Genomic DNA, 27204 nt, shown 5'->3' with positions numbered 1-27204 from the left:
CAGTTAATTACTTCCATATTCATTAGCGTTAAAAAATCACCAAAAAACAGAAAAATATTTGAATTAATTTATTTCTAGATCTTATTCGCTTAATTTAACATTGAAAATATTTATTTATTAGAAGGAATGTGGTCAAGTTCAAAGTGCTGTCATGTATGGACAGATTTGATAGTACGGCGAGAGCAGCAAAGACTTTGAGGCGGCCATACTCTCAAACTATCAATTTTACAAAAAAACGGTTTTTTAAAGAATTGTAGGAATTTTTGTCTAGTTTAATTTGTACATAGATACTTTTTTTGTAGAATGAGCCAGAAAGGAGATATTTTTAAAAAAGCTATTTTTTTGACGCCATTTTTTCAATATGGCGGCAACTTGCCGTTCAAATTTGAGGTGGCAAAGTTGATTTTCGTAAAGAGCACCTCGAAATCTATAAGATTACCAATTTTCAGAATTCCCGGAGTACTGTACCGGCAAAATGACCAAATGACTGGACTATCATGGGAGTAATGGAGTAATGGAATCTACAATATTATAATAGGTGGCTCTACGGTTTAGCAATGTTATTAGAGTTATATACTTTTATTTGTAGTACTATAAATCAAATAATGCCGCCAATTAATCCAGCAGTAAAATATATAAATAATTAGATTACATTAGTTATAAATGTACAACTTCACGCCGATTACTTCCTTATTCATTAAAACACTAACGCCGTTATACTCATAATAATGGTTCAGTCGTTATTAAGAAAAATATAAATGTAAATGAAATATATTAATATATTGCAATATGTTTTTCACTTAATATTTTTGAAAATCATATTCATATACTTATTCATCTATATTCATATATATATATTTTTTTTTTCATAGTTGCAGCTTTTTCCGCTTGTGGCGCTTTTCTACAAAGCATTCAAAACGACTTCACTTGACACTCAGTTGTCACGTGACAGTCAAAAGTGCATATGGCCGCGTCCTGACGGCTGTGTGTTAATAGCTCCTGTATTTTTTATATAAATAAATTAAATAATGTATATAAAAGTAGTAAAAATTACTAAAAAATAATTTAAAAAAATACTACGTCAGTATACCTTACTCTAAAGAAAAAGTTAGTTGATTTTATTTCGTACTATTAATTTATTATTGTGTTAAGTTTGTGTTTATAAGATCGTTTGTTTATAAAGTTTTTATTACTATTATATGAAAGTTATCTGATATGCTCGGCGGGAGTGCTTAAATTTTTTTATGCTCTTGAAAAGTTCGCGAGTTAAGTGTTTTGAAAAGTGAAAACAATTCAAACTTTCTTTAAAATCTCAATATGTGCTTTCTTCCTGAAAGCAAAACCGACTCGTTGGTAATTTGGTTTCGATGAAGTAATACCAATATTGACTCAATAGAATGCCGCAGGTAAGGAACTTTTAGTTGTTTGTTTATGATATCTTTACTTTCATTACATGCTTTAATTCCAGGTTGCGTGTTCTTGATAATCAAACATAATCTTACAACACATTTGCATCGCAATCATTAATTTAAAAATATCAGTTGTTGCATGCATTATTTTGTTGTTTAGACACAATATTATTTACAATTTTGTGTGTATAAATTTTGTTTTTGTTGTTGCAAAAATGCTTCAGATTTTTTTATTTTCTTACATTTTTATTATCCAAATCTCATCAAAGGATTTTTTCTTAATTAACTTCCCGTAGGGCAAGTTATAGTAATCGCAAAAAAATCGAAAATGAAAATTTTTATATATCTTTACGTTTCAGAGGTTTCTGAACATTTTGGCATACCTTAGAAAAAATGGATGTATGTGTGTGTGTGTGTGTGTGTATGTATGTATGTATGTATGTATGTATGTATGTATGTATGTATGTACGTGTGTGTATGTATGTGCGGATACAAATTTTTGTCGACGATTTCGGGAACACGGATCAACCGATTTGAATAATTCAAAAAACATTCGATTTGTATTGATAAGGAGACGTGCTGATTAGTTTTTGGCGAAGGCAGGTTTAGCCGTTCCGAAGATACGGGGCAAAAAGTGCCGAAAACGGTAACTCAGTTTTTAAGAGAACGGAGCGTCCGATTTGAATAATTCAAAAAACATTTTACTTGTCTTGACAAGATGAATAATCGATGAAATTTTTATAAAGGCAGGTCTAGCGGTTTCGGAGATATAAAGAAAAAAGTAAAAAAATGAGCCATTTGGCGGTCAAAAATAATCATTAGACATATGCACATCAAATTATCAGATATTTTATAGAGATTTTAACAATAAGTATACATTTTTTTAACATTCCTATGGGTTCCGTACCAATGCTTATGCGTTAGAGAGCGACGCGGCGCTTATGCGCTTTATATTTTGTCCCTATGCAGTTAAAGCAGTACAATTGCTTTGAAAAAAAAGTTCAGATATTTCACAATATGTCAAAATAAAAAAATAATTAAAAAAAAAAAAAATAATAATAAAAAAATTTTTTTTTTTTTAAAAAATTTTTTTTTTAAAAAAAAAGTAATTTTTTGTCCAATTTATAGTTTCTCAAAAATCTTATTTTTTAAAAGTGAATTTTTTTCAAAAATGTTAATCGTTTTTAAAAAAATAATAATTTTTGGTACGGGAAGTTCCAGCAATTTGCCTCAAGGCACGATGCCTGAATTGCCTTAAGACAGAATTCCACTTACAGCTAGTTTCAATATCTGTTAAAGCTGCTGAATAACATAGCATCTAAGAGCGTTATTTGATCAAAGGATAATTTTTATTTATGTGATATTTTTTAGTAGGATATTGTAAACACTTTTCATTGTTCTCTTCATCGTCCACAAAATCAATTTCTAATTTTCTACGTCAATATTTTATTTTTGTTTTTGCAAAATTATTTCAGAATTTTTCGTATTCTTGTTATTTTCGTCTTTAAAAAAATGTAAAAGGTAAAATATAGTTTTTGTTATTACTTGAATATGGTTAAGATCAAAGGATAATCTCTATCTGTTGGATAATCTGTAAGATAATTTTTCTTATTAATTTTTTGTAAACACTTTTCATTGCTCTTCACATGATAGAGTTCATTTCCAATTCAATTTGTTAAGATTTTCATCTGCATTTTATTTTTGTTGTTGCAAAAATATTTTTTATTTTTTTCATAATCTTACTATTTTTGTCATCAGCATAAAAATGTAACAGCTGCATTTTTCAGTTATTTAATTTGTTAAGCTTTGATCAAAGAATAATCCTGGTCTGCTATCTGTTAAATAATTTTCCAAACACTTGTTCATTGTTCTTCACATCGTAATATTTTTACCCAAATCAATTTATAATTTTTTACGTTAATATTTTATTTTTACTTTTGCAAAATTATTTCAGATTTTTCTTACTATTTTTGTCTCAAGTAGCAAAATGTAAAGGTAGTATATGATCAAAATCAAAGGATAATCCTTATCTGTGGTATAATCTGTTAAATATTTTTTTTACTATGATTGTTATGTTTATACCCAAATCAATTTTTAATTTTCTACGTTAATATTTTATTTTTACTTTTGCAGAATTTTTTTTAAAAAAATTGTACTCTTACCATTTTTGCCTTAAGTAAAAAAATGTAGAGATACAATATCATTTCTCTATTATAGACGTTGATCAAAGGATAATTCATTAGACTTTCTTTTACTAGGATATTATGAAAACTTTGATATTGCCCTTTCTATTACAGGGTCTATATCCAATTCAATTTGTTAAATTCGTCTCTATTTTATCTTTGTTGTTAAAAACTATTTCAGATTTTTTTTGTATTTATACCATTTTTGCCTACAAGAGAAAAAATGTAAAAGATAAAATATTATTTTTTTGTTATTTGATTTGTTAAGCTCTGATTATAGGATAATCCTTGAGCTGAACGTTTTTTACCTAGTTCAGGATTTTCTAACTTTTCTAACTCGGTATTGCTCTCTACATCGAAGAATTCAGTCACACTATATTTATTTGGAAAAGATTTCTACATAATTCAATTTAATATTTATTTTTGATTGGATATTCAAGATTTGCTATAAATCTGTATTTTTCTCCTATAATTGTATGATTTATTTCGCTAATATTCTTTACCCTTTCTTTCTGCCTTGTATTCCAAAGAATATATATATATATACATATATATATATATATATATATATATATATATATATTCAGTAAATCCCCGTTAAGACGATTTTCAAAAAGACGCAAGAATACGATTCTTAAAGGAGAAAGCGTATTGTGCAGGATATTTTTTAAAGTGTAAAGTGGCGCTGGTATTAAAGTGAAAATAGTATTAATATTATCGTCTTAACGGGGTTCTACTGTATATATACATTTGTGTATATGTAAATATGTATATAATACCCTTTTTATTTATATAAATCTCCGCAAAATTCATTCTGGTTATATTCTCTTTAAATAAATTATAATGTGTTGAAATTATAATTAGCAGTATGCAATAAAATTATGCAGGCAATAATTACTAGTTCTGCTAGATTGTTCAAGTCAAGACTGTTGTTATTCAATTATAATAATAACTCTTATATATACTTTTCTTAGAAATCGTAATATCAGCAAATATAAGTTCCAATACATTGTATCTACTAAATTTTAAAGAAATACGTTTGATTCTTCTATGAAAAAAATATAATATCACGGTTGTATATCTTTATCTATATACATTTACTAGCCATATTTTGAAAATCGTTTAATTACCAACTTTGCTTTATGTTTATTTAATTATGGCTTATTAATTAATTGCTAAAAAAAATCTGATTGATTACCATCTCTTATTGCACCATAATATAAAAAGCCAGTTAAAGTTTTTAAATAAGCTTATTTAGCGATTAGTCCATTACGTGAAACTGTAAATCTTTACAATATAATTTTGTTATGCTTCCTTGATTTTTGTAGGCAGCATGTATAAAAAAATTAAATGTATGTATGTAATTTGTATAAAATGTTGTATGTTTTTTTAGTTTTTAGCATGGTGATATAAGGATCAAATCTACATGAAAATTTAAATCTTAATGAAAACTAGAAAGTCAAATAGTATATATATATATATATATATATATATATATATATATATATATGAGTGAGTTCTTGAGGGCGATACATCAAACAAAGAAAAGCCAAAGATTTATAAAATAATCTTTATTTCTTTTATATATATATATATATATATATATATATATCTAATTTACAGTTATATCATTCTCGGGCAATTAAAACTCTGCATTCGCAATGATGAAACACTATATTTAATTAAGATTTTAATCGTGTTCGCATGATTTTAAATTGTCGTTGTTTAAGATCTGTGGCACCCGACATTTATTATTTCTAGTCTTGTTAAATGCTTAATTACTCAAAGCAACTGATCATGAAATGAATTGAATTATAAATGAGTGACTGACTTAATAATTCCTTTGTGAGGCCACTGTTTTGAAACGATGATTACGGAAATCTTTAAGATTTTCAGAAGACTAACCCTAAGTTTGTATTATGGAAGATTTTATGTTCGAAGAATACTTTGTCTTCATAATCTACTTCTTACTTATCAAGGATTCATGTTCAATTATTGAAGACATCTCTATGATTTCTTCATTTTCTCAATTTTTATTTATTGTTTTCCAATAATGCTGCTTTTGTTTCACAAATTCCGAATTTTTAATTTTTTAATTTTTGTTATACGGTCAGGTTAAGAAGTGAATCATGTTAGTTTGTATGCTTTGAATTAAGACATATAGTGGTGCAAGTTGATTTTGAAGTTCCTCAAATATTTGAGAATTTTACTAACTCTAAAATTTTTGTACAAAAATCTAATAATTTAGATTTATCAAGAATGTTATATTCAATACAACTTTTCGGCAGAACAACGCATTATTATATAATATGTCTGAGGAAAATGCGCTGAATTTGGGCAAATTAATCAGGTGGTCAACCTTTATAATATTCTTCTCAGTTATACATTTTTGTACCTGTTGGTTTTTTACAAAAAGCTGAATTTTGTTCATACTTTCAATGGAAATCGTAAACAAAATTAAGTCATTTCACAAATTTTATTTAAAGTCTTCATGGAGCCTATTGTTACATTGAAAACAGTAGAGAAAACTTCTTTAAAGAAAAGTTTATTATGAAATCGATATATCAAAGTTTATTTGATTTTCTTTGATTTGTACTATAGAGCTTTTTTCGGTTAATAAATTTACTTTCAATTAAACAAATATTATTGTCATTGCCTGATGCAATTTTTACAGAATTTTATTTTTATAATCTTCAATGATAATATTGTTTTCCCATTAGTAGCTTTCCGTTTTTCTAACGTTTCTATTATTTGTTTAGTCTAAATGAGCTGACTTAAAATATTTAGATTTGAATTAAAAAATACATTCGCGTCATTGGTTTTTAAATTTAGCAAATATTTGATTTTTTTTAATTTCTAATAATTTTGCACCAATGACTAATTGTAAGTTATATTGGTTTTTAAGAAAAAGCTGAAATATATACATACTTTCTCTAGAAATCGTAATAAAATATTAGGTTACCCCACAAATTTTATTCAAAGGATTCATGAAACGATTTTTTTTTAGTATTACAATCTGTCGTTCTTATACATTCAGTAATTTTGATGGTTTATTAAATAAAGGAAAAATGTCGAAAGGTCACCATTGGTGATCCAATTCGATGTTGAATATGTTTAGCTTATAGATGTAGTCCTGTTGTGAAAATATTTAATTAAGCCTACGAGTAATTGTACATATTATAGAATTACTAAAGAATATCAAAAAGGGGCCGTTTTCTTCTGAGTCGTTTAGTGCCATGATTTTTTTATTAAGGTCTGGCCATGAAGTTAGGGTGGTTCTGTATTCTATTGAACTTTTCAATTTCTTCCTTAACAGTGTTAAGAAGTCAAGTCTGTATGAACCAACCAATTTGGGACAAACTTGGGCGCGTTTATAATTTCTTTCAACATCTTGTTTTGAAATCTTTGTATTATGGCGATGTTGGATTTGCGTGCTGTTCCCCAGAGCTGTTTTCCATACGTCCAAATTGGTTTCAATATGACCTTGTACAGAAGAAGTTTGATGGAACGAATATAGTTAGCAAATTTTTTTGAATCGAAATCTGTTTATTCGCTTTGTTTAAAATTAATTCAATGACTTTTTGGAAATTATCATAAAGATAAAACAACTTTCCCAAGAAAACATACAATTTTATTGGAAAAGCTGTAAACTTGAAAGAAACTAGTGTGTTTGCTTGAATTAAAACTATATACAAACAATGTTTCATTTACGAACGATACTATTATAAATTGGCAGTGTTATTGTTATGAAAACAAAGCCAATGTCTGTTACACATTCTACATTACATAAATTTTTCATTCATAAAATCCATTCGCGATTGAAAACAATGTGGCTATTAATAAATTGCGACTGATATATTCGCGTGGGCGCACCAACCACATTGATTATTACTTAACCGGCGGCTAAGCAAATGTAAGGGGTAGTAGGATTTCGTAATAGACGGTAAAGATAATACACTAAAAATAGATAAGCTTTGTTCTGCCAACTTATTCTGCTGAATATAACTTCTGTAATACGAAAATGCTAAAATAAACACAGACACCCATGTGGGTTGAACTTGCAACTTGAAATTTGTAAAGTGGATATTTTTAGATATTCTATTCTCTTTTCGTTGTATAATTAGGAAACCCTTTGACTTTCGGATTATTTGATTAATTGTTATATATATATATATATATATATATATATATATATTGGGGTGGTCTTTAATATGGACATTTTCAAATTTTATTGCTCCCAGGGGATTAAATGCTTCCAAATTGTTATAAAAATTGCAAGGAGCAAGGAAATTTGCAAATGTCCATTTTAAGGACCACCCTAATATATATATTATATATATATATATATATATATATATATATATATATATCGATGAATTATTTAGAATCGGGCAGTAACACCAAGTGAAAAAAACTAAAGTAGTTTTGAAACTACTACTTCTACTACTAAAACTACTACTTTAGTTTTTTTTACTTGATGTTACTGCCCGATTCTGAATAATTCATCAAAATATATATCAACACCAAACTCACATATTTCAATATATATATATATATATATATATATATATATATGATTTAGTAGTTAATTTTGATGTTGAAATATATGAGTGAGTTCTTGAGGGCGATACATCAAACAAAGACTATTCTTTGTTTGATGTATCGCCCTCAAGAACTCACTCATATATATATATATATATACAGGGTGGCTGATATGTATTGCAACCAATTTCAGACCGCTATCATTTCTAAACCGCTCATCAGACAGATGACAGATTTATTCCAGTGATTGTTCATTTAATTGTTTACAAGCGTACAAAAGCATTTTGATCTATTGCATTCAGAAAAAAAGTTATTCGTGATGGAAGTCAAGCGTGATAGTGCGATTGCTTCATACTTGGCTGAAAAACCTTAGGTGGCTAAATTTCGAGCCCTACAGTATTTAAATGCGAACAAATATTTTGTTTCTCGTACCATATCTCGTAACCGTGATACACTCAGTGTTGCACCGTGTCCAAAAACACTAACAACCCCAGAAATGATCCAAAAAGTTTAGGCAAAAATCAATCAAAATTCGTGTCGCAGTGGTAAAAAAATGGCCCGTGAGCTGAACATATCGCAAAAACGGGTGCAGCACATATTGAAAAATGAGCTTGAACTAAAGCCATTGAAGATCCAAAAAGTGCAAGAGCTCATTGATGCACAAAAAAAATTTAGACGGAAAGAAGCGAAGGGGTTGCTTCGCTTGCACGAAAGTGGCTAGTTACCAAATTTGGTTTTCTCAGATGGGAAGTCCTTCCAAATCGAGCAGTTTGTGAACAAACAAAATGATAGGGATTACTTGCCAAAAAGGTCAGCTAAAAATTTACACCTTCGATTGGCCACCAGAACTCGAGCGCCGCCGACGGTAATGGTGTGAACCACTGTAACGGCCGATGGTGACATTCCACTCTTATTCATCGACCGTGGGATCAAAATAATTGCCGAAATTATCGGGAAAATGTGTTAAAGGCGGTATTGAAATCCTGGGTAGACAAAAATTTCGATCGCAGACCATGGACATTCCAACAGGACTCAGCACCATCAAACTCAGCACGCGTCTACCAAAAATGGCTTATAAAAGAGGTTTTTCGCTTCATTTGCATCGCACAATAGCCACCAAAATCTCTAGATCTAAATTTGCTGGACTTTTGTGTCTTGGACATTTTGAAGAGTAAGGTTCGCACTAAAAAATACCAAAGTGTCGATCATCCCAAGAAGGCGCCTCGCTGGGAATGGGCCAAAATACCCCAGAGCCACTTTCGTGCAGCGTGTTATGGTTTTTCTGTCGTTTGAAGGCCATAATTCGTGCCAAAAGTGGCCAATTGAAACAAATATAAACTGATTCTAAAATTTGATGTTATTCCTGACATTTTTGCTTTTGAACAATGAAATTTAAAATGAAAATGACAAAGTTATAGCGCTTTACTTTGTTGCAATACATATCAGCCACCCTGTATATATATATATATATATATATATATATATATATATATATATATGGCCAAATAACGTCTTCGAAAACTCTTTCTAAAACTTTTATTTAGTTTTATTATAAAATCTTATTTTAATACATTTTTTTGAAACTTTTAAAAAATTATTATTAACATCCCTTATTGTTTGAGTAAATTATAGTAATCGCAAAAAACCAATAATGATTTTTTCTATATATCTTTACGTTTCAAAGATTTCTGAAATTGTTAAGAAATGGATGTATGGGTGTGTGTGTGCGTTATAATTTATATAACTTTCGTCGACGATTTCGGGAACACAGATCAACCGATTTGAATAATTTAGAAAACACTCAATTCGTATTGATGGGGAAACGTACTGATTAGTTTTTGGCAAGGGTAGGTCTCTCCGTTTGGGGGTTGTACCTACAACGGGATGAAAAGTGCCAAAAATGGTAAATCAGTTTTTGAGAGAACGGAGCATTGATATTTCTTATCTAAATAAAATAGCTACGTAGCACAATTGCTTTAAAAAAATTCAAAATGTTTAAAAAAAAATCAAAATATAAAAAAAACAAAATTTTCAGAAAAGTCCATTTTTATTTTTCAAAATTCTCATAAATCTTATTTTTTCAAATTTTCAAAACAATTTAATGATTTTTTTTCAGCGATTTTCCTCAAGGCACCACTAGTTTGTACTTTCAATTAATAAAAGTTTAATTATACAATAAGCATTTTTTTTATTCCAAAGTATGAATAAATGCAGTTGTTTGCGTGATACTTACATGCCATTTGAAAAACAAATATAATGTTTTTTATCATAATTTCATTAATTGTTAAAGAAAATCCCCGATCTATTTATATGTGTTACAGTTCATATTCGCTCATTCGACGACGCCAGTCTTTTTTATCAATAAACCAGTTTTCAATGAATATTTTATATCCTTGCATTATGAGAGTAGTAGATTCGTTTTTTATTGATTATTAGTAATGTAACGTGCAAATACGCCTTATTGATATGTTAAATAAAAAATTTTAATGAGTTTTCTAGAAAAATATGTCTCTTCTTTTATCATTTATATTCAGAATTTTGTCTGCCCATTAGAATATATTTCAAGTTTTTATCGGGGCTTTTTGCAGAATTAATTGTCTTTCCTGCTGGTGTTCATAATAAGTCAGACAGTCTGCGGTACGAAAAGATATATTATTACAAAGAATTTAATTCCCCGAATGTAATGTAATATTGTAAACGATCTTTCTACAATATTCAATTTACAATAGCCATGTAATTTCAGATATTGCAATGGGATGTTGATAAATGGTGAATATACTTACCTGTCGATGTAAGGGATCTTTTAAAGGGATTAATTTTTTTTATACTAGTAACAGCAGCGCACTTTAACATATTACTTGGAAACTGAATTCCACGTAGATCTTACATTCTGGTATCATCTCGTATTGAACTTTAATGCATTTATTGAACTATGACTTTACATTTTCTTACTTTTGTTAAATCATAATAACAGATTTAAAGAAAAAATGGGTTTTAACAGATTTGAAGAAAAAAGCAAAATATTTTCACTGGAAAGTTTAAGTTGATTAGAACTCTAGATCAACATTCAGAATTCATATGTCTATACAAATATGCTATTTGTAGTATGTGTACCCCAGATTTATATATTCGTGTATATATTCCATCTATTGAAGAAGCTATTACAAGAGTAATTTGGAAAATTTCACGATCCAAAGTTTAATATGCCTTTCTGCCTTATCTCGGTTTCAAATTATAAGTGGCTATTCGTATAACATTCATCAATGCGAATAAATCGCACAAACGTTCAATTACATACGCTATATGGGTTTATAAAGTCGATTAATAACCGATTATATATACGTAGGGGTAGCAATTTATATATACATTTGATACGTAGTAAAATCATCAGACTATCTAATTATTTACATCGATGAGCTGGTGAGAAAAGTAGACCAGTGGGCTAATATTTTAAAGAAGTTTTTCAGCCATTATCATTTTTTTTACAAAAATTTTTTTATTTTATACATAAGAGTTGTGTGCTTGAAAGTGTCAGACGAGATTCAATTTTAACGTGTATTTTTAACAAAAAATTCACAAAAAATAAAGTTCAAGTAAGGTAACCTTACGTCCCCGGATTTCACCTTATGTTCCAGGTTTTTTCTAAAAGCAATATTTGTCACGGATTTAGTCCTTTTGTCCTGGATTGTCCCTAATTTAAATCTTTTGTCCTGAATTGTCCCGGGTTTCCGAAAAGCATAGGTTTACATTGAATTACTTGATGATAATATTATAACTACCATTCAAATACGTGAAAATGATATATGCAATTACATGAAACAATACGTTATAATTGAGAAAATTGCCGAATACATATTTCCAAAGGTGGGATAAAACAGCCTTTTATAATTATAAATTCTAACGTTTCAAAAATTCTAACTTTTCAAAATTAGGAAAACTAGCTTTATGACTACCTGGCACAAGTACTGAAATGAAGAGAATTGAACAGAATTTTTATACAAAACTCAAAACAAAAAACATCGAAAAGATAATAACATCACAGGTAAAAAAAGAGTATATATATAGCATATAATCAAATAGTAAAGTTCTTACTAGAAGCCCGTAATTTTGGTTTAAAAACAAATTAATTCTTTAAAAAACATTTTTTTATTGTATCCATAAATAGTATTTTTGCTATTTTAAGCATCATTAAAAATTGCCGGCCCGGTTTTTGGCTTCAAAAAATATGGTCATCTTAGTTTAAGTCGTTTGTTCATCTGCCATAGTTATTTAAAATATAATAATAAAATTGATCCGGAAAAGAACTGCTTTTGTCATTTTTAAATATTGTATTTATTATTAGTATATAGTATTATTTAAACTAAATATGCAATGAATTACAAGTAATTTTTAGAGGCGTTTGGAAATTATAAATAAACGCGTTTGTTTAAATGGTAAAAATATTTAAAATATCTCTTATTTCTAATCGTTTAAAATATAATCACGAGATCTATATAGTATAAAGAATATTTGAAGGGATGGGGTAAATTTTGTTTGTTTTCTCATTTATCCTGAAAGTTTACTATTTTATATATCCACTATAACACTTTTTAGAACTTATCGGCTTTACATCAAACATTAAAAATGTAATAAAATTAACTGTAATAAAAGCTATTGATATTTACAAGGGACAAGTACGTAATTGCAGCATGAAATTTAGTTAGTTCCATTAAATATTTGGAAATAACTTAATCATTAATCATAAGAAATTCTTCAATAAGTAAATAGTTAAAATTATATAATTATCAATAAAATATTGTGAATTTTATATCGAATAGAAAAAACAACTACTGAGTTGTTTTTTCCAACATTCTCTTGTAGTATACAATGTCCCTTTTCGGCCGACTATTGTAAATTCATCAAATTTATTGAATGTCCTTTACTGGACAGTTGTAAATAAAAGAGATAATAATAAAAAAAATAATAATAAAAAAATAATAAAATATTTGGTAACTATTCGTTATTCAAATACTACAACCTTTGTGCTAATACATACTTTACCTTTACAAAAATAGCAGATTTTTTGCAAAATCATTGTGGCTTTACAACATGTTTTTTCTAAAAATATTTACATCAACCCTCTGCTGTTTATTATACATATATTTATCACGACCGCATCAATGAGGTCGGGGATTGAGGTCGACCTACATTGGAGTTACCTGTAGAGTCAGATCGATATTTCATTTACATAATAATGCCTACATCCATAGAAAGCATTTGGAAATAAGTGGAATCATAACACTGATTTTAATTGACACGACAGGGAAAATGAATCATAAAATACAAATCTTAATATTATTGTGCTTTAAGCCGGCGTAATCCATTAATGGGTGCTTTTGAGTAATGGTTGTATTTAATTGATATTTAATTTCATTGTCGCGTCTAAGAATAAACCTGTCTGAATTATAATATTGTAGACACTACTTATTAAAAACCTATAAGCCATTACATTTTGAACGTGATTTTTATTTAAATTCTTAATTATTAGAGCAAACCAAAGTGATATTGTATTTGGCAATGCTTCTATATCAAGCGAACTCAAATTCAATTCAATTGTAAAGATATGTTTGAATACATACATTTTTATGTCAGAAACTTTATATCAAAGAAATATCTTATAAATTCAACTTTGTATCTTATTTATTCATAAACTTATACATATGAGAATTGAAATAGAGAGTAACACAAGTTTGCTTGAAAAATCTATATAAAGTCTCAGTATTGCGTGACTGTGAATTTACAACTTTTACTTACGAACTTTTCTTTATGTTGAAAAAGAAATGGTAAAAAAATTATAAAACATCTGTAAAAAGTTAACTTGAACAATTGAGAATTATTAACAAAGTATCTATCTAGCATTAATTTTATTCAGTAATTAAAAAAGAAAATTGATTGTAAGTTATTTCTATGTTATACCCAGAGAATAAGTCTCGACTATCATAAAGAATATTGATTGTAATTTATTTCTATGTTACACATAGAAAATTAAAATTGATATCCAATAACTAATTAAAATATAATAAATTATTAATCACTTATTAGTCGATGAGTTATAAAATTAATGAGCCAACAAATCTTTTAACCAAAATAATAATGTATGTAAAAATTACATACAAAAATTATGTAAAAAGTTTTACATACATTATTGTTTTGGTTAAAAGTTTTCTTGGCTCATTAATTTAATAACCCATCGACTAATGTGTGATTAATAATTTATTATATTTTAATTAGTTATTGGATTTTAATTTTAATTCTCTGGGTATACAATAGAAATAAATTACAATCAATATTGTTTATGATAGCCGAGACTTTTACAGAGGCCCCTGCCTCACTAAATTGCACGTTAATGGCTGTAATAATGACATAATTAATTAACTGTTATTATAGCATTAAACGATAAATGTGATTAAGTAGAAATTATTATTAATCGTCATATTTTATGTAACGAAAAGTTGAAATTATTGCATATAAAAATATAATTTAGCAAACATGTATGTTATGTTTATAATTTTGGCACCTACATTTCTTTCCTTGGTAATTGACTTTGAAGTCTAATTGTATAAATTCACTTGATAGATAAACTATATAACAATTTACATATGTGTATGTCTAATGCAAACTTACATTACATATCACCCCAAAGATAAATGTGCATAAGTTTAGCGATAAGTGTAACAGAAGGTTATCGACCACACACTAAGTTAATTTACATTCCACACTAATTAGTGCAAAAATATTGCATAAAAATCAAATTATAGAATTACAGAAAAATCTGGTAAATTCCGTCACCTGTATACTTTGATTATGAATTTTCTTATTATTATATATGGAAAAACATTCACTTTCGAATTTTTGTTTCGACAAAGTTGCAAGTAGGGAATGCAATACCGGTATTTCGGTATTTTCTCTTTTAAAACCGACAATACCGATAAAATACCGGTATTTTTATTATCTTAAACAATTGTTAACTAATTTGAAAGTTACTTGTACAAAAACAAAAAAACTACAACTATACAACTAAACAATAAGTTTGTTATTTTAATAATAATTTAACAAAATTATATCCAATTTAATTAACTCATCATCATCAGTATCGAGTATATTGAGAACTTTTCACCAAAATCAAAACTATGAGTAAGAAAGACCAAAAACTATTAAAAGATCATATTACATTATTATAATAAATTGTATTGTTCCTATCCAATGTGTTAAATCAGCATAATTTTCAACAATTTAAAAACTTTAAAACAGTAATTTCTGTATGCTAATTTACCCGACACTTTTTCAAGATAAATAATAACATACTATAATTGTTGAGTATTTTTATTTAAAACAATATTATGATCCTATATTATTTTCAAACTGGGATACGTTTTACTTAAAATAATATTTTATAATTGTAATAAAAAGCAAAAATATTTAGTAATTATTATGATTTATATACATAAAGTTACAAAAAATATTACGATTACGAAGTGATAATTTTTTTTTGTTGATTGTAAGTATTTATGATATAAAATATTTTTGCGTAGAATGCCAATTTCAAAAACCCTAGTTTCAAATAAGGGTACGAAGAATTTTGTGGGACTTATATATAATAGAATTTGCTTTTATAATTAGAATTATAATTAGGCACAAATTACAAATACAAGTTTCAATCTGCGTGAAGGGGTTTTACATACAAACTGCATTCATAAATAAAATTTATTACTATGAAATGTGTTGTATTCAGGAAACCCTTTCACCATCACTTATGATTTTTTTTTTATTGCGACACTATGGACTTTGTTTAGGAAATCACGGTTCCATAACTCTATAATTTAATGTGAATACAATGACAATTGGACAACGACAACAATAAATATAAAATATACCTGCTAAAAAACCACGTAATTAAGAATTATCAGCACAACTTATAAAACATTTAAAATCTAAGTGCAGTTCAAATAAATAATAAAATTTATCTAGAAAAATATTATGCACTTGTAGAAGTGATTAGATCATTAGGTATTTCTTTATAACTTCATAAATTTGTGATTAGTCATTTTCGTTCGTTAGCTGAAGCGCCACTTTAAGATAAATATTTATTTATCATTGAAGAAGAATTTGATGATATGCCATAGAAATATTTAGATATTGATAATTTATTTTTATATTTAAGTATATATAAATTGATAAAAGTAATTTTAAAGAAATGATGCAAATCAAAACAATAAAAAAAATTGTAATTTGTCTTCCTTTCTACATAGTTGTATTCAGATGCCGAAGTATGCATGTAAAAGAAATGTCGTTTATCTTCAGTAAAGTACATTTCGCATTTCTTATGTTGTAATAAATGGCAATATGTCTTTGGAATATGTGAAGCTAATGTTTGCAAAAGATTCCACAGTATATGTAAATTTTGTTATCATAGAACATTACACGCAACATGATATGAATAACTTATGAAAAAATGTATCGCGTTATATGTAATGTACGGTAGCATGGACAAATGCTCGACTTATCGCAAAACTGTTAAATTATTTAATAGTGCTCACTTACAATGATGATTATATAATGATATAATTAAGTATTATTAAGATATCAACTTAGGTAAATATATTACATGAATTAATTAAATATAATAAACCGAGTTGATGAAAAATTATCGATACGACTAGAAAGATTACACTAGGTATAGGTGAAATAAATGTACATATTTATATATGGGTGTGTCTGTGTGTTTTTATATATCTGTATGTGTTTGTATGTATGTATGTTCGTGTATACATAAAATTTACAAATTGTCCAATGTAGTGTAACAAGAGCCTGTTGAATTTTACATGAAGTGTTATTCGATTCTGCAAAAGTTTAATTCGCGATTTAAAATGCCAAACAAAACGTACTTGACCTTTAGATGATAATATGTAATAAATCAATAAACTATGTTCTATCATTGCAAATCTACAACCGTTGATCTCAATTGTATCATTCGTGCATTTAATATATCTTTTCACTGCCAATGTCCAAAGGTGCTAATAATATATGTAAACTTTGTGCTTTTTGCATCCGTGTTTGCTCATGTGATATAATATTTTTTTTAGTAGAATATTTCCTCTAATTCTGGCAGCTATGCATAATTATTACGTTATTTAAAATAAATATTAGCGATGTTGGAAAATGTGCGATCGTTGTAAGTACAAATTGATGTGTAAAAAGACAGATGGTTCCAGTTCAATGTTTCTCAATGCGAGACTTAAATGGCCATCGAGAGTGAATAACTTTTTGGATCAAGAACAATTGTTACAATCGTTTTTTTAAATAATTCTCTCAGAAAATAAATGATTAGATCTTTGGCATTATTTCTTGCTACATTGAGTTTTCCATTGATCTGCTTATAGTTCCAATTCAAGGGCCAATATATATTGTAATGGAACATTCAAGGCATTGTAGTGATTTAAATAGTTCAAACAGAATATCATGGCGATATAAATTTATTAAATGAAACAAAGTACTTCTGAACATATGCTTTTATGCTGGTATATTTTCTTTAATTAAGTAATCTTTTCTCGCAGAATTACCGCAGTAACATTGACCTCGACCTCGTATAGAGTTCGTTCATATTTCTTCAACTATGCAGAATTATGTATCTAAGAATATTTTCAAATTCAATGCAATAAATTGTAATGAACCATTTTATATCTATTACCTTCAATTATTTTATCTCAGTTAATTAGTAACGCACGCTAAGATCTTTCATTAAATCATTTTCTTTATTTAATTTTCCTAAAAAAATTCAACAATAAATTTATAGACTTCATAGAATTTCACACCCTGGTAGGCAACGGAATAACAGATAATTAAGATATCATTATAAAGTTAGTCTAGCTGTAATTAACAAGAATTGCGCCCAAGATCTATAATTACGAACTATTATTTTCTTTGAAGATAAATAATAATTAGAAACACGATCTATTTTATATTATGTTATTAATAAATAACTCGCTGAAGGTGGCTTTGATTTAATTGCTAACAACATAGTAAGATCTTTGATTAAAATATTTCCTGTATACAAATATTCCAAGAATTCTATAGTTAGTGATTTAGATATCGGCATCAATTTGAATTAAATTACTTACTGGAATATATAGAGTAGCGAATATGGCTCATGTATTTCTATACGAATCATATTTTTACTTAACTTTTGTTCATTGCTGTATAAGACATGTACATGTACATGGAATATGGAAAATTTATAACTGTTTCTGTAGTTCAAAAGCTTTTCAAATGAGTATAAAGTTCTAGAACAAGTACTTATGTGCTCAGAATTCTAATTCATTCAGGGCATAACAGATGATGTATAACTTTACAAAAGCCACAATCACAATTTTGTCAGATGTTGAGCGTCATTGTCCAAGTACTTATTCATTGTTATTCATAATTATTTCTATTAGAATGAATGAATGTATACCAGTACTCAGTGATTTGGATTAATTGCAATGCACTTATCGAGGGTTTGATGGAATTTTGATTGTTTATTCATTTTTATTCACTTTTGAATAAAATGACATACTTAAACATTAGACAAAATAACTTAGTACTATTTCGTCAGGACTTTAAGGTAGTTCACTCGAGGTTAAGAAAAAGTAAAAGGTGATTAGCAGACCACAGGATCTACCAATTATAAGAACAGACTTTTCATTTATAGCAAAGACCTCTTTTTTTCCTTAATTCCGATACTGGTTGCGATGTATGACTTGTTGCCTTTGGGCTCATATGCTGAAGTCCCAAAGAGGACAAATGATTTATTTGGAAACTGTCTTTCTAAAAATTAGTATTTCATTACTTTTTTACTTCATATGTCATTCTGACCATATTATATGGACAAAATTTGTAATTGTGATTAGTTACACATTTTTTAATAAATATTTTATTATAGTTCCTATTTAATTGAAAGAATATGTTACTGATAGTCAATAACACTGATAGTTAGAATAAATAATTTTATAAAATAAACTAGTTGGTATTGGTATTTAGCCTTGGGGCAAGTTACATGAACTTTCCGATATGTGTAAATAATCGACTAAATCAATAATAAACAAAAATTAATTTATGAGTGATTAGAAGTATTCCGAGAGGATTTATTACACATAATTAAAAACGAACGAACACGTTAACTCAGAGTATTTTCTAAAAGCAAATTTTAAAAAATTAATAGTTTTTATAATTGAATCAGTTTTCGTAGGACTTTAATGATTTAGTGTGTTCATTAAGACCAAGTACTCTATCGTTATACCAAGTAAATCGTCTAATTTTAATTTTAACAAACGTCAAAAAAACTACTCATTTTGTCAAACTTTGATGAATTTTTAAAATTAAACTACTTGTCGTAAGGCCGTAATATTTCAGTAAGTTCTATAAGACCATGATATACATCGTCAAAGAAAGTTTCATAAAAATCGGCTTGAGTTTTTTTTTCAACAGTCAATTACAAGAAAACGGCTCGGTAGATTTTCATCTAAAACTAATCAGTATCATTCTCAACTAATATCTTTCGAACAGTTTGATTTTTTAAAATCGATTCGGTAGTTCGAGCTTAAATGTGGACTTAAAGTTTAACACTTTTTCTCAAATTATAAAAAAACGGCTCGGCAGATCGTTTCACAAAACTGACATACGATAGTCCTCATTGAGATACATGAAATAGCTTTTAAATTCTGAAATCGGTTCAGGCGTTTTGGAGAAAACGTCGACCAAAGGTCTAATTTTGAAAAATGCCAAAACACGATACCAATTTTTGAAAACTTTGAAGAATTTTTAAAATTAAACGATTTCGACATCGACATCGAGGTACATCGAATGGCTTTTAAATTTTTGAAATCGATCCAGCCGTTTTTGAGAAAACGCTGATTTACGGCAAAAAATCTGTTCACATACACACACACACATACTTTATCCAAATTTGGTCTGATTCGATTCAGAATGGCTTGAAACGTCGAGAAAACATAAAATTAGCGAATCGGAAATTTTGATGAAAACATAAACTTCTCCTTCGGGAAGTTAATAAATATTTTATTATAACTCCTATTTAATTGAAAGACTCTGTTACTGGTAGTAAATAAATCTAAAACGAGTAAAAACTATCGAAACTGATCAAATTATAATTAAATGAATAAATATCATTCAAAAACTAAAACACCATGTAATTTTATCCCATTTTAGTGTCCACTTTCCCTTTTAATAATGACTCGATTTCTTCCCCAGGATGATCGTGGTGGCAACGGCGTCGGCACGGTTTCGTTCCGGCACGCGTCCGGCCAGTCGGACTCCCAGGACGAGGACGAAGCCATCAGGATGCTTATGAAGCCCCATGTAGTACAATCGCTCCTCTGGCAAACGGCCAGGCCGCGCAGATCGCTATGCGGTATTGTTTTACCGGTGGCGTTCGATAGGGCGGCCGAAGGAACGTTCCTGGATCCGAGATTCGATTCCGAGATCTTGGAAGGACAGTATAGAGCCAGCACGTTTCCGCAGATCAGGATACGATTCAGGTCAGTGGATAAGAAATTTTAAACTTATTTATTGAAGTAAAACTTCTTTAGGCGCGACTAGGGTGTAAATCCGTACAAATGCAACGGAAGTGCGTTACGGCAGATAAGATAAGATAAGAGTCGAGTGCCAAAGATTCGTCATTGTATGCGTAACGGCTTCAACCTTGTATGCGTACCTATATCGACAAGGAAATCGGCATAGATAAATAAACATTTTAAAGTTACATCTAGTACAAATTTTGATTTAATGAAAAATGTCTGAATCAGAAGAACATTTTTCCCTGTTCCTTGAAAATAATAAAACAATTTAAACATTTGTGCCGTGTACTAAACGTAAGTTTATTGATTAGAAATTATTTTTAAATTATTCGTAGTTTCTATAAATCTTTGAAGTTATTAAAATAGAAAATATTTTTTAGACAAGACAGATATTACAGGTGTTCAAAGAATGAGATTACATCGCCAGCAAAAAAGTAAAAAAATACAATCAGTCAATGAATGTATGTTAATTTTAATTACATGAAGTTCTTCAAACACAATTACATGATGAGTGAAGTTGCGAGAACAATATTTGTTTAGGCGTTGTTTAACATAATCCACAGTGTGAACGAATATTATAGAATTTATTAATCAGCAATTACTTCATTTCTCTAATGAAGGTTAATTTCTATATGCAAATTACAATGACAAACCAATCATGTCATATTTGAATTATGACTTTAATTACATTAAAGTTTTTAATTATTATACATATTTTTGATGCTATTATAAATATATAATTTATAATTTATCATTATATAAATGTGTATAATGGTTGACACTAATAAATGTGTGCATCACGAGTGTTACCATATTACTAATAAACATTATTCAAAATTGCTATATGACGTATTTATTTTTACTTAAATGCCATCTTGTACAGTAGCAAATAAGTTTTACTTCAATCGCGTGTGAACCTTACGCGCACTCTTTTTTCTTTAGTTTTATATTTCTATAATATTTGCTAAATTACTTAAATTATTCTTATTGATAATGAACCAACGACATTCTATTTATTACTATATGTGTTCAACTGTTGCATAATTAACAGATTGTTTCAATATTGATCAAAACATTTGCACAATACAAAGTCGATATTATCAATTAATTTAATGTTTATAAAACACCATCCATACTAATTTTATAGAGAAGATGCCGCAAAACGTTATCGCATGTTCTAAAAGCTAAATATAGCGAGCAAAATACAATGGATTCGCTCAAATTGTTTGAATAAGCGTATCTGCAATTCTTTTGTTTACAAAATTTAATTTTCTGTAACAGTAAATTATCGGCACACGTTTGGCAATGATACGACAGCTCATTTGGTTGATAATTTTATGAGTTGAGTCGTGGTAACAAAATTTATGTTTTTGTGGATTTGAATAGATTTAAATTGATAATTTTATTTTAAGGCATCGCTTACAAATTTTTCTTCAACTCGGTAATATGTTTTCTTGATTTTCTATAATTATTTTTTTATGTTTATCACCAAGTGCTTGTTGTGGCCAAAGCAACTCTATCACTTGAAAAAAATGATAATTGAAATGGTAATTCATAATACTCAATTAAAAATATTTGATAAAATTCTTTTACTTCTTTCAGAAAATCTCATTTTCCAGCTCTAATCTCTTTTTAAAAGATATGAACAGCCACAATCTCTTTTCCATTTCTTTTTTTTTTTGTTGAATAAGCTAAATTGAAAACCAATGTAAAGCATGATAAATACTCTTAATGCTGAAAGCACCCCAACTTGGGATGCTAAATGCCACAATGAATATTCATTTAGAACTGTTCATAATAAGAATGATGTGCTCATATTTTTGTGCCGAAAATATGGACATAAAAATTTATGATATTAATAAATCTTATGATATTGCTTGCTTATAAAGTAGCATTATTGAACATAATTATAATCTTCTCCTTCTTGATAGTAGAAGGTATAAAGAACTGTGCACTGGTTTAATTATCATCATCACTCATGATATTTTTGATTCTCATAGCAAAATACTGCCCACTAGCAAATAATTTCCATAATTTTAAAAAATGTACATTTTAAATGTATTAAATCTGTCAATAATGCGATTTTGATTTTGTCGTTGTGATTTATTTTAAGCTTGCAAATAAATAATAATTAAGCGACCGTCCCATCGCCACGGCTGACAAGGCTATGTAATAATGTAAGCGCGACATGACATGATAATTATGTGATCTATTTCTAGATCAATGATGTAACATACTTTTCACATAGTTCTCGAACAATATCGCATTTTTTTTAACGACTTTTGGTAAATTCCATTATACAAGGATTATTTCAATAACCGAAATTGCAATTGTACTTTTTGACAATAAGCCAAATTAAATTTCGACAAACATGCCAAATGCTTAAGGGCCACAACTAGTGTGAAATTTTCAGAAAATCGAATTTTCAATTCTTCCATTTTTCGATAGGTTATATCTTTAAAAATAACTACTAAAATTTTAAATCGATGTCTTAAATAGTTTTTGAGTTACAGCCATTTAAAGAGTATATATATAGTATATAGTATAACGATCATTTAATCTTTAAACGCGTTTTTCTCGAAACAGCATTTTCCGAATTTGCTGCAGCGATTGCTCAAAAACAAATGATCCGATCACTATCAATTTATTTTTACATGTTCTATATATAGTTCTCTGTAAAATGAACTGTCGATTTTTTGATCGGATCAAAAATCGAATTATGACAGTCCAAAAACGACCAAAGTTTTGGGTTTAACTCGCCTTTTTTAAAAAAAACGCCGTCATTTTGTCAATTTTTGATTTTTTTTCTTTATCGTAGTTCATTTTACAGACAATATTATCTAGTTTAACGAGAATTTTTTTTAAATTTTATCCATGTAGAAGGCCTGAATCACTGCAGCAGTGAAAGGTCTTTTTTTTGTCGCGCCGTTGGAGATAACTTAAAAAATATTTAATTTTTTCCTTCAAAAATTTTACTATGTATTCTTAAAACATGTATAAATATATTCCTAAATTTTGAAGTGATTGATATAGTAGTTTTTTTTAATATAAATTCCCAAAAATCACCTTTTTTAGGCGGTTACACTAGTTGTGCCCCTTAATGTTGTTTATCACTCTGAATTTTATCTCATATTTTTATAATTTTTCTACTTCTACTTGTTATCATTTTTTATAAAATTAAAATTATTATTTTATTTTATTATGGTTACTCAGACACATTACCTCCACGTATGATTAATACCTTAATCCAACTCAGCTTATCTCATGTTTAATTTATTTATGGATTCATAAATATTTATAATTCTCTGTTCTCTACAGTTTAGTATTAAAAATGCCTTCTGCATTAGAAATGTATGTGCGTACAATTATTCTCTACAATTACTCATTGTATTTCTATTTAAACATATCAGTTTATTTTTATATTATCACACTCACATTATTGTGATGCGAATTCTTGCAATTCCCATAATATCTTAATTACCATTATTATATTATATTTTATTGATGCTCGTACAAATAAGAGTTTGATAACAGACATAAAGTATCAGATTTTATTACTTATTAAATCATAATGGACTACTTAGGATAAATATTGAATTATGGAATTTGTAGATATGGGAATTTTTCATACAATTTTTTATTATTTAGTTAATTCACATTCGAACGTTTTTTGCTCTTAACGTATTACGAAATTAAATACAGGAAATTTAAATTTATATAAAGTTCGTAGCGTAATCTAAACATCCTAATCGTATATTTCGATTTATTTCGCTGCAATGTTTATAATGTAGAATAAACTGTGGTGAGAAACTCTTCATCAACTTTAACCGAGATCTGTAGGAAAATAAGTGAGAAAAACCTAATTTAACAGATTTTATTGTGCAAATAATGCTGGACTGAGACGGTGGCCAGAATAATGTAGATAATTAAACCATTATTACAAACAAATCGTGGTTAGTTAAAATAAAAAGCAAGACATGTGACGATATTTGTCAGTTCTTGTTTCTGATTCAAACTACATGTCACTATTGGTCAATCTCAAATTTTTACATTTATTTTCTATTTTTTTTATTTCTACACTATTTATAAAAAATAAAACAAAGATTGAAGATGACGCAAATGTTACACCAATTACTATTGGATCACTAATATTTCTTATTTATAAAATCCTTGTAAAACTAATGTAAATAAATATAAAAACCATTTTTGCAACCTATAACGTGAACATCTTTTCAAGTTTAATTGGAATAGAAGATAGCTAATAGGTAAATTAAGAAATATTTCAAATTCAACTTTAGGGTTGCAAATTTTTGGTACAGGAAAATTGTATAGATACTATTATAAAAAATCAATTCCACATCATCTTCTTAGCTAATACTAGAAATGTCAAAGAGCTCGGATATAGCAAGTCAATCAGTTTAAATTTAGAACAAACATAAGACGCTAATGATTGAACAATGTCGACAATTATATTTACAAATATTTCGCTGATTTGCTAGTAGGTATTGTAAATATAGTTATAAATCAAAAGAAACTAATGAAACAGGAAGTTTATATATAACATGTAATAATTTAAATTTATTATTATGTTATATTTATTGAAATCATATGCACTTCCTATATTTAATTGAAATACTTTAATTTGCTCATTGTTTCTGCAATATAAGTTGGCTCCCATAATAGAACCAAAAGTTCTGTGCAATTATTTTGCCTATAATAAATATTATAATATGTACATAATAACAAACATATAGTTAAAAAGGCTTTGTACTATATAAATAGTTTATGTGCGAATTAGTTGAATTTTATTGCAATATTTAGAGTAACAATTACAGGGCATTGTATTTAATAATTGAAGTCATAAATGTTGTAGGATTTCTATATATATACAGTTTTTTTTTTTAAATAAAACTTTCAATCCGAAATAAACCAGTGTATTTTTACTCTCCCATAGCCTTCACTTTTTTAATTCTATTTATATCAATTAACGAATCGAATTTAATTGGATTCTTTAATCTAATCGATGGAGTGGAGTACTTTACGCAGGATATGTGAAGTTCAAAGAACAATTCTTTCTTTTATTCTCCTAGCTTGAAATCTCATTTCGTTCGCCATCAATATTGAAATCGGGCAAATCTGGCGATTTACCAAAAGCCCACGGTATTTTAAGAGTAGAGCTGATATAGTCATAGTCATAGATGTTGACTTATCAAACTGGACAAAATCAAATCTTCATATGAAAATCTCTTCATATGAAACTTTTTTCTCCAAAGAGTTTCTTATCAAATCAAGTTTAAAGAATTCACAATCTATGCCTATATTCGATTTAGAAATATTTTTTGCAGAATGGCTGTTATATGTTGAATAATTTGATTCTGTGCGGAAAATTAGATTTACCTGTAAAAGCATGCTTGCCTAACATTTTAGCATTATGGAAATTCAAGTAAAGTGTTTTTGCGGATTGAGAGTAAATCATTTTATTGGGAAATATTTTTTATCCTTGGATTTTTAACTTCCCGAAGGAGAAGTTTATGTTTTCTCGACATTTCAAGCCATTCTGAATTGAATGAGACCAAATTTGGAAAAAGTATGTGTGTGTGTGTATGTGTATGTGAACAGATTTTTTGCCGTAAATCGACGTTTTCTCAAGTTTGCAAAAATTAGAATGTTTTTTTTGGAATTAGTCAAAATTAGAACTTTCTCGACGTTTGCTTAAAAACGCCTGAACTTAAACTTTTCGTCCACATTTAAGCTCAAACTACCGAATCGATTTTAAAAAATCAAAAACTGTTAGAAAGATATTAGTTGGGAATGATACTGATTAGTTTTAGGTGAAAATCTACGGAGCCGTTTTCTTGTAATTAACTGTTGAAAAAAAAAATTAGGCCTATTTTTATGGCTTTTTTTGGCGATATATATCATGGTCTTATATAACTTACTGAATTTTACGGCCTTACGACAAGTAGTTTAATTTTAAAAATTCATCAAAGTTTGAGAAAATGAGTAGTTTTTTTGACGTTTGTTAAAAATAAAATTAGATGATTTAGTTGGTATAACGATAGTGTACTTGGTCTTGAACAAAGTAAACCATTAAAGTCCTACGGAAACTGGTTCAATTATAATTATTGATAAATTAAAATTATTGATTTTTTAAATTTTGCTTTTAGAAAATACTCCGAGTTAACGTGTTCGTTCGTTCGTTTGCAATGATGTGTAATAAATCCACTCGGAATACTTATAATCACTCATAAATTAATTTATTTTTATGATTAAGTCGATCATTTACACATTTCGGGAAGTTCATGTCTCTTGCCTCAAGTCAAAATACCAATACCAACTGTTAACAATTAACCCGATATATAAGTTTTCTTATAATGATAATAAAAATTTTGTTGGTGTTGAATAATATCTATATACATCCTATAAACAGAGAGGAAATAGTGGTAATGATAATGAGGAAGG

At 28.0% G+C, this 27204-nt stretch overlaps 1 protein-coding gene across 1 annotated transcript; it reads left to right on the top strand.

Annotated features, from left to right (window-relative positions):
- The first annotated feature begins 1296 nt into the window (after positions 1-1296).
- LOC113373396 lies at positions 1297-20725 on the top strand. Its single transcript, XM_026613696.1, has 2 exons — positions 1297-1406; positions 20417-20725. Exons 1-2 carry the CDS (start codon positions 1398-1400, stop codon positions 20723-20725), a joined length of 318 nt encoding a protein of 105 aa, XP_026469481.1. The 5' UTR covers positions 1297-1397.
- Positions 20726-27204: the final 6479 nt, after the last annotated feature.

This window comes from Ctenocephalides felis, unplaced genomic scaffold (genome assembly GCF_003426905.1).
Source record: "Ctenocephalides felis isolate EL2017-DRISC unplaced genomic scaffold, ASM342690v1 CF-g0.4_SCAFFOLD_01604, whole genome shotgun sequence".
NCBI lineage: Eukaryota > Metazoa > Arthropoda > Insecta > Siphonaptera > Pulicidae > Ctenocephalides > Ctenocephalides felis.
The sequence above is the reverse complement of the archived record's forward strand: the minus strand, read 5'-3'. Positions and strand labels throughout refer to the sequence as shown.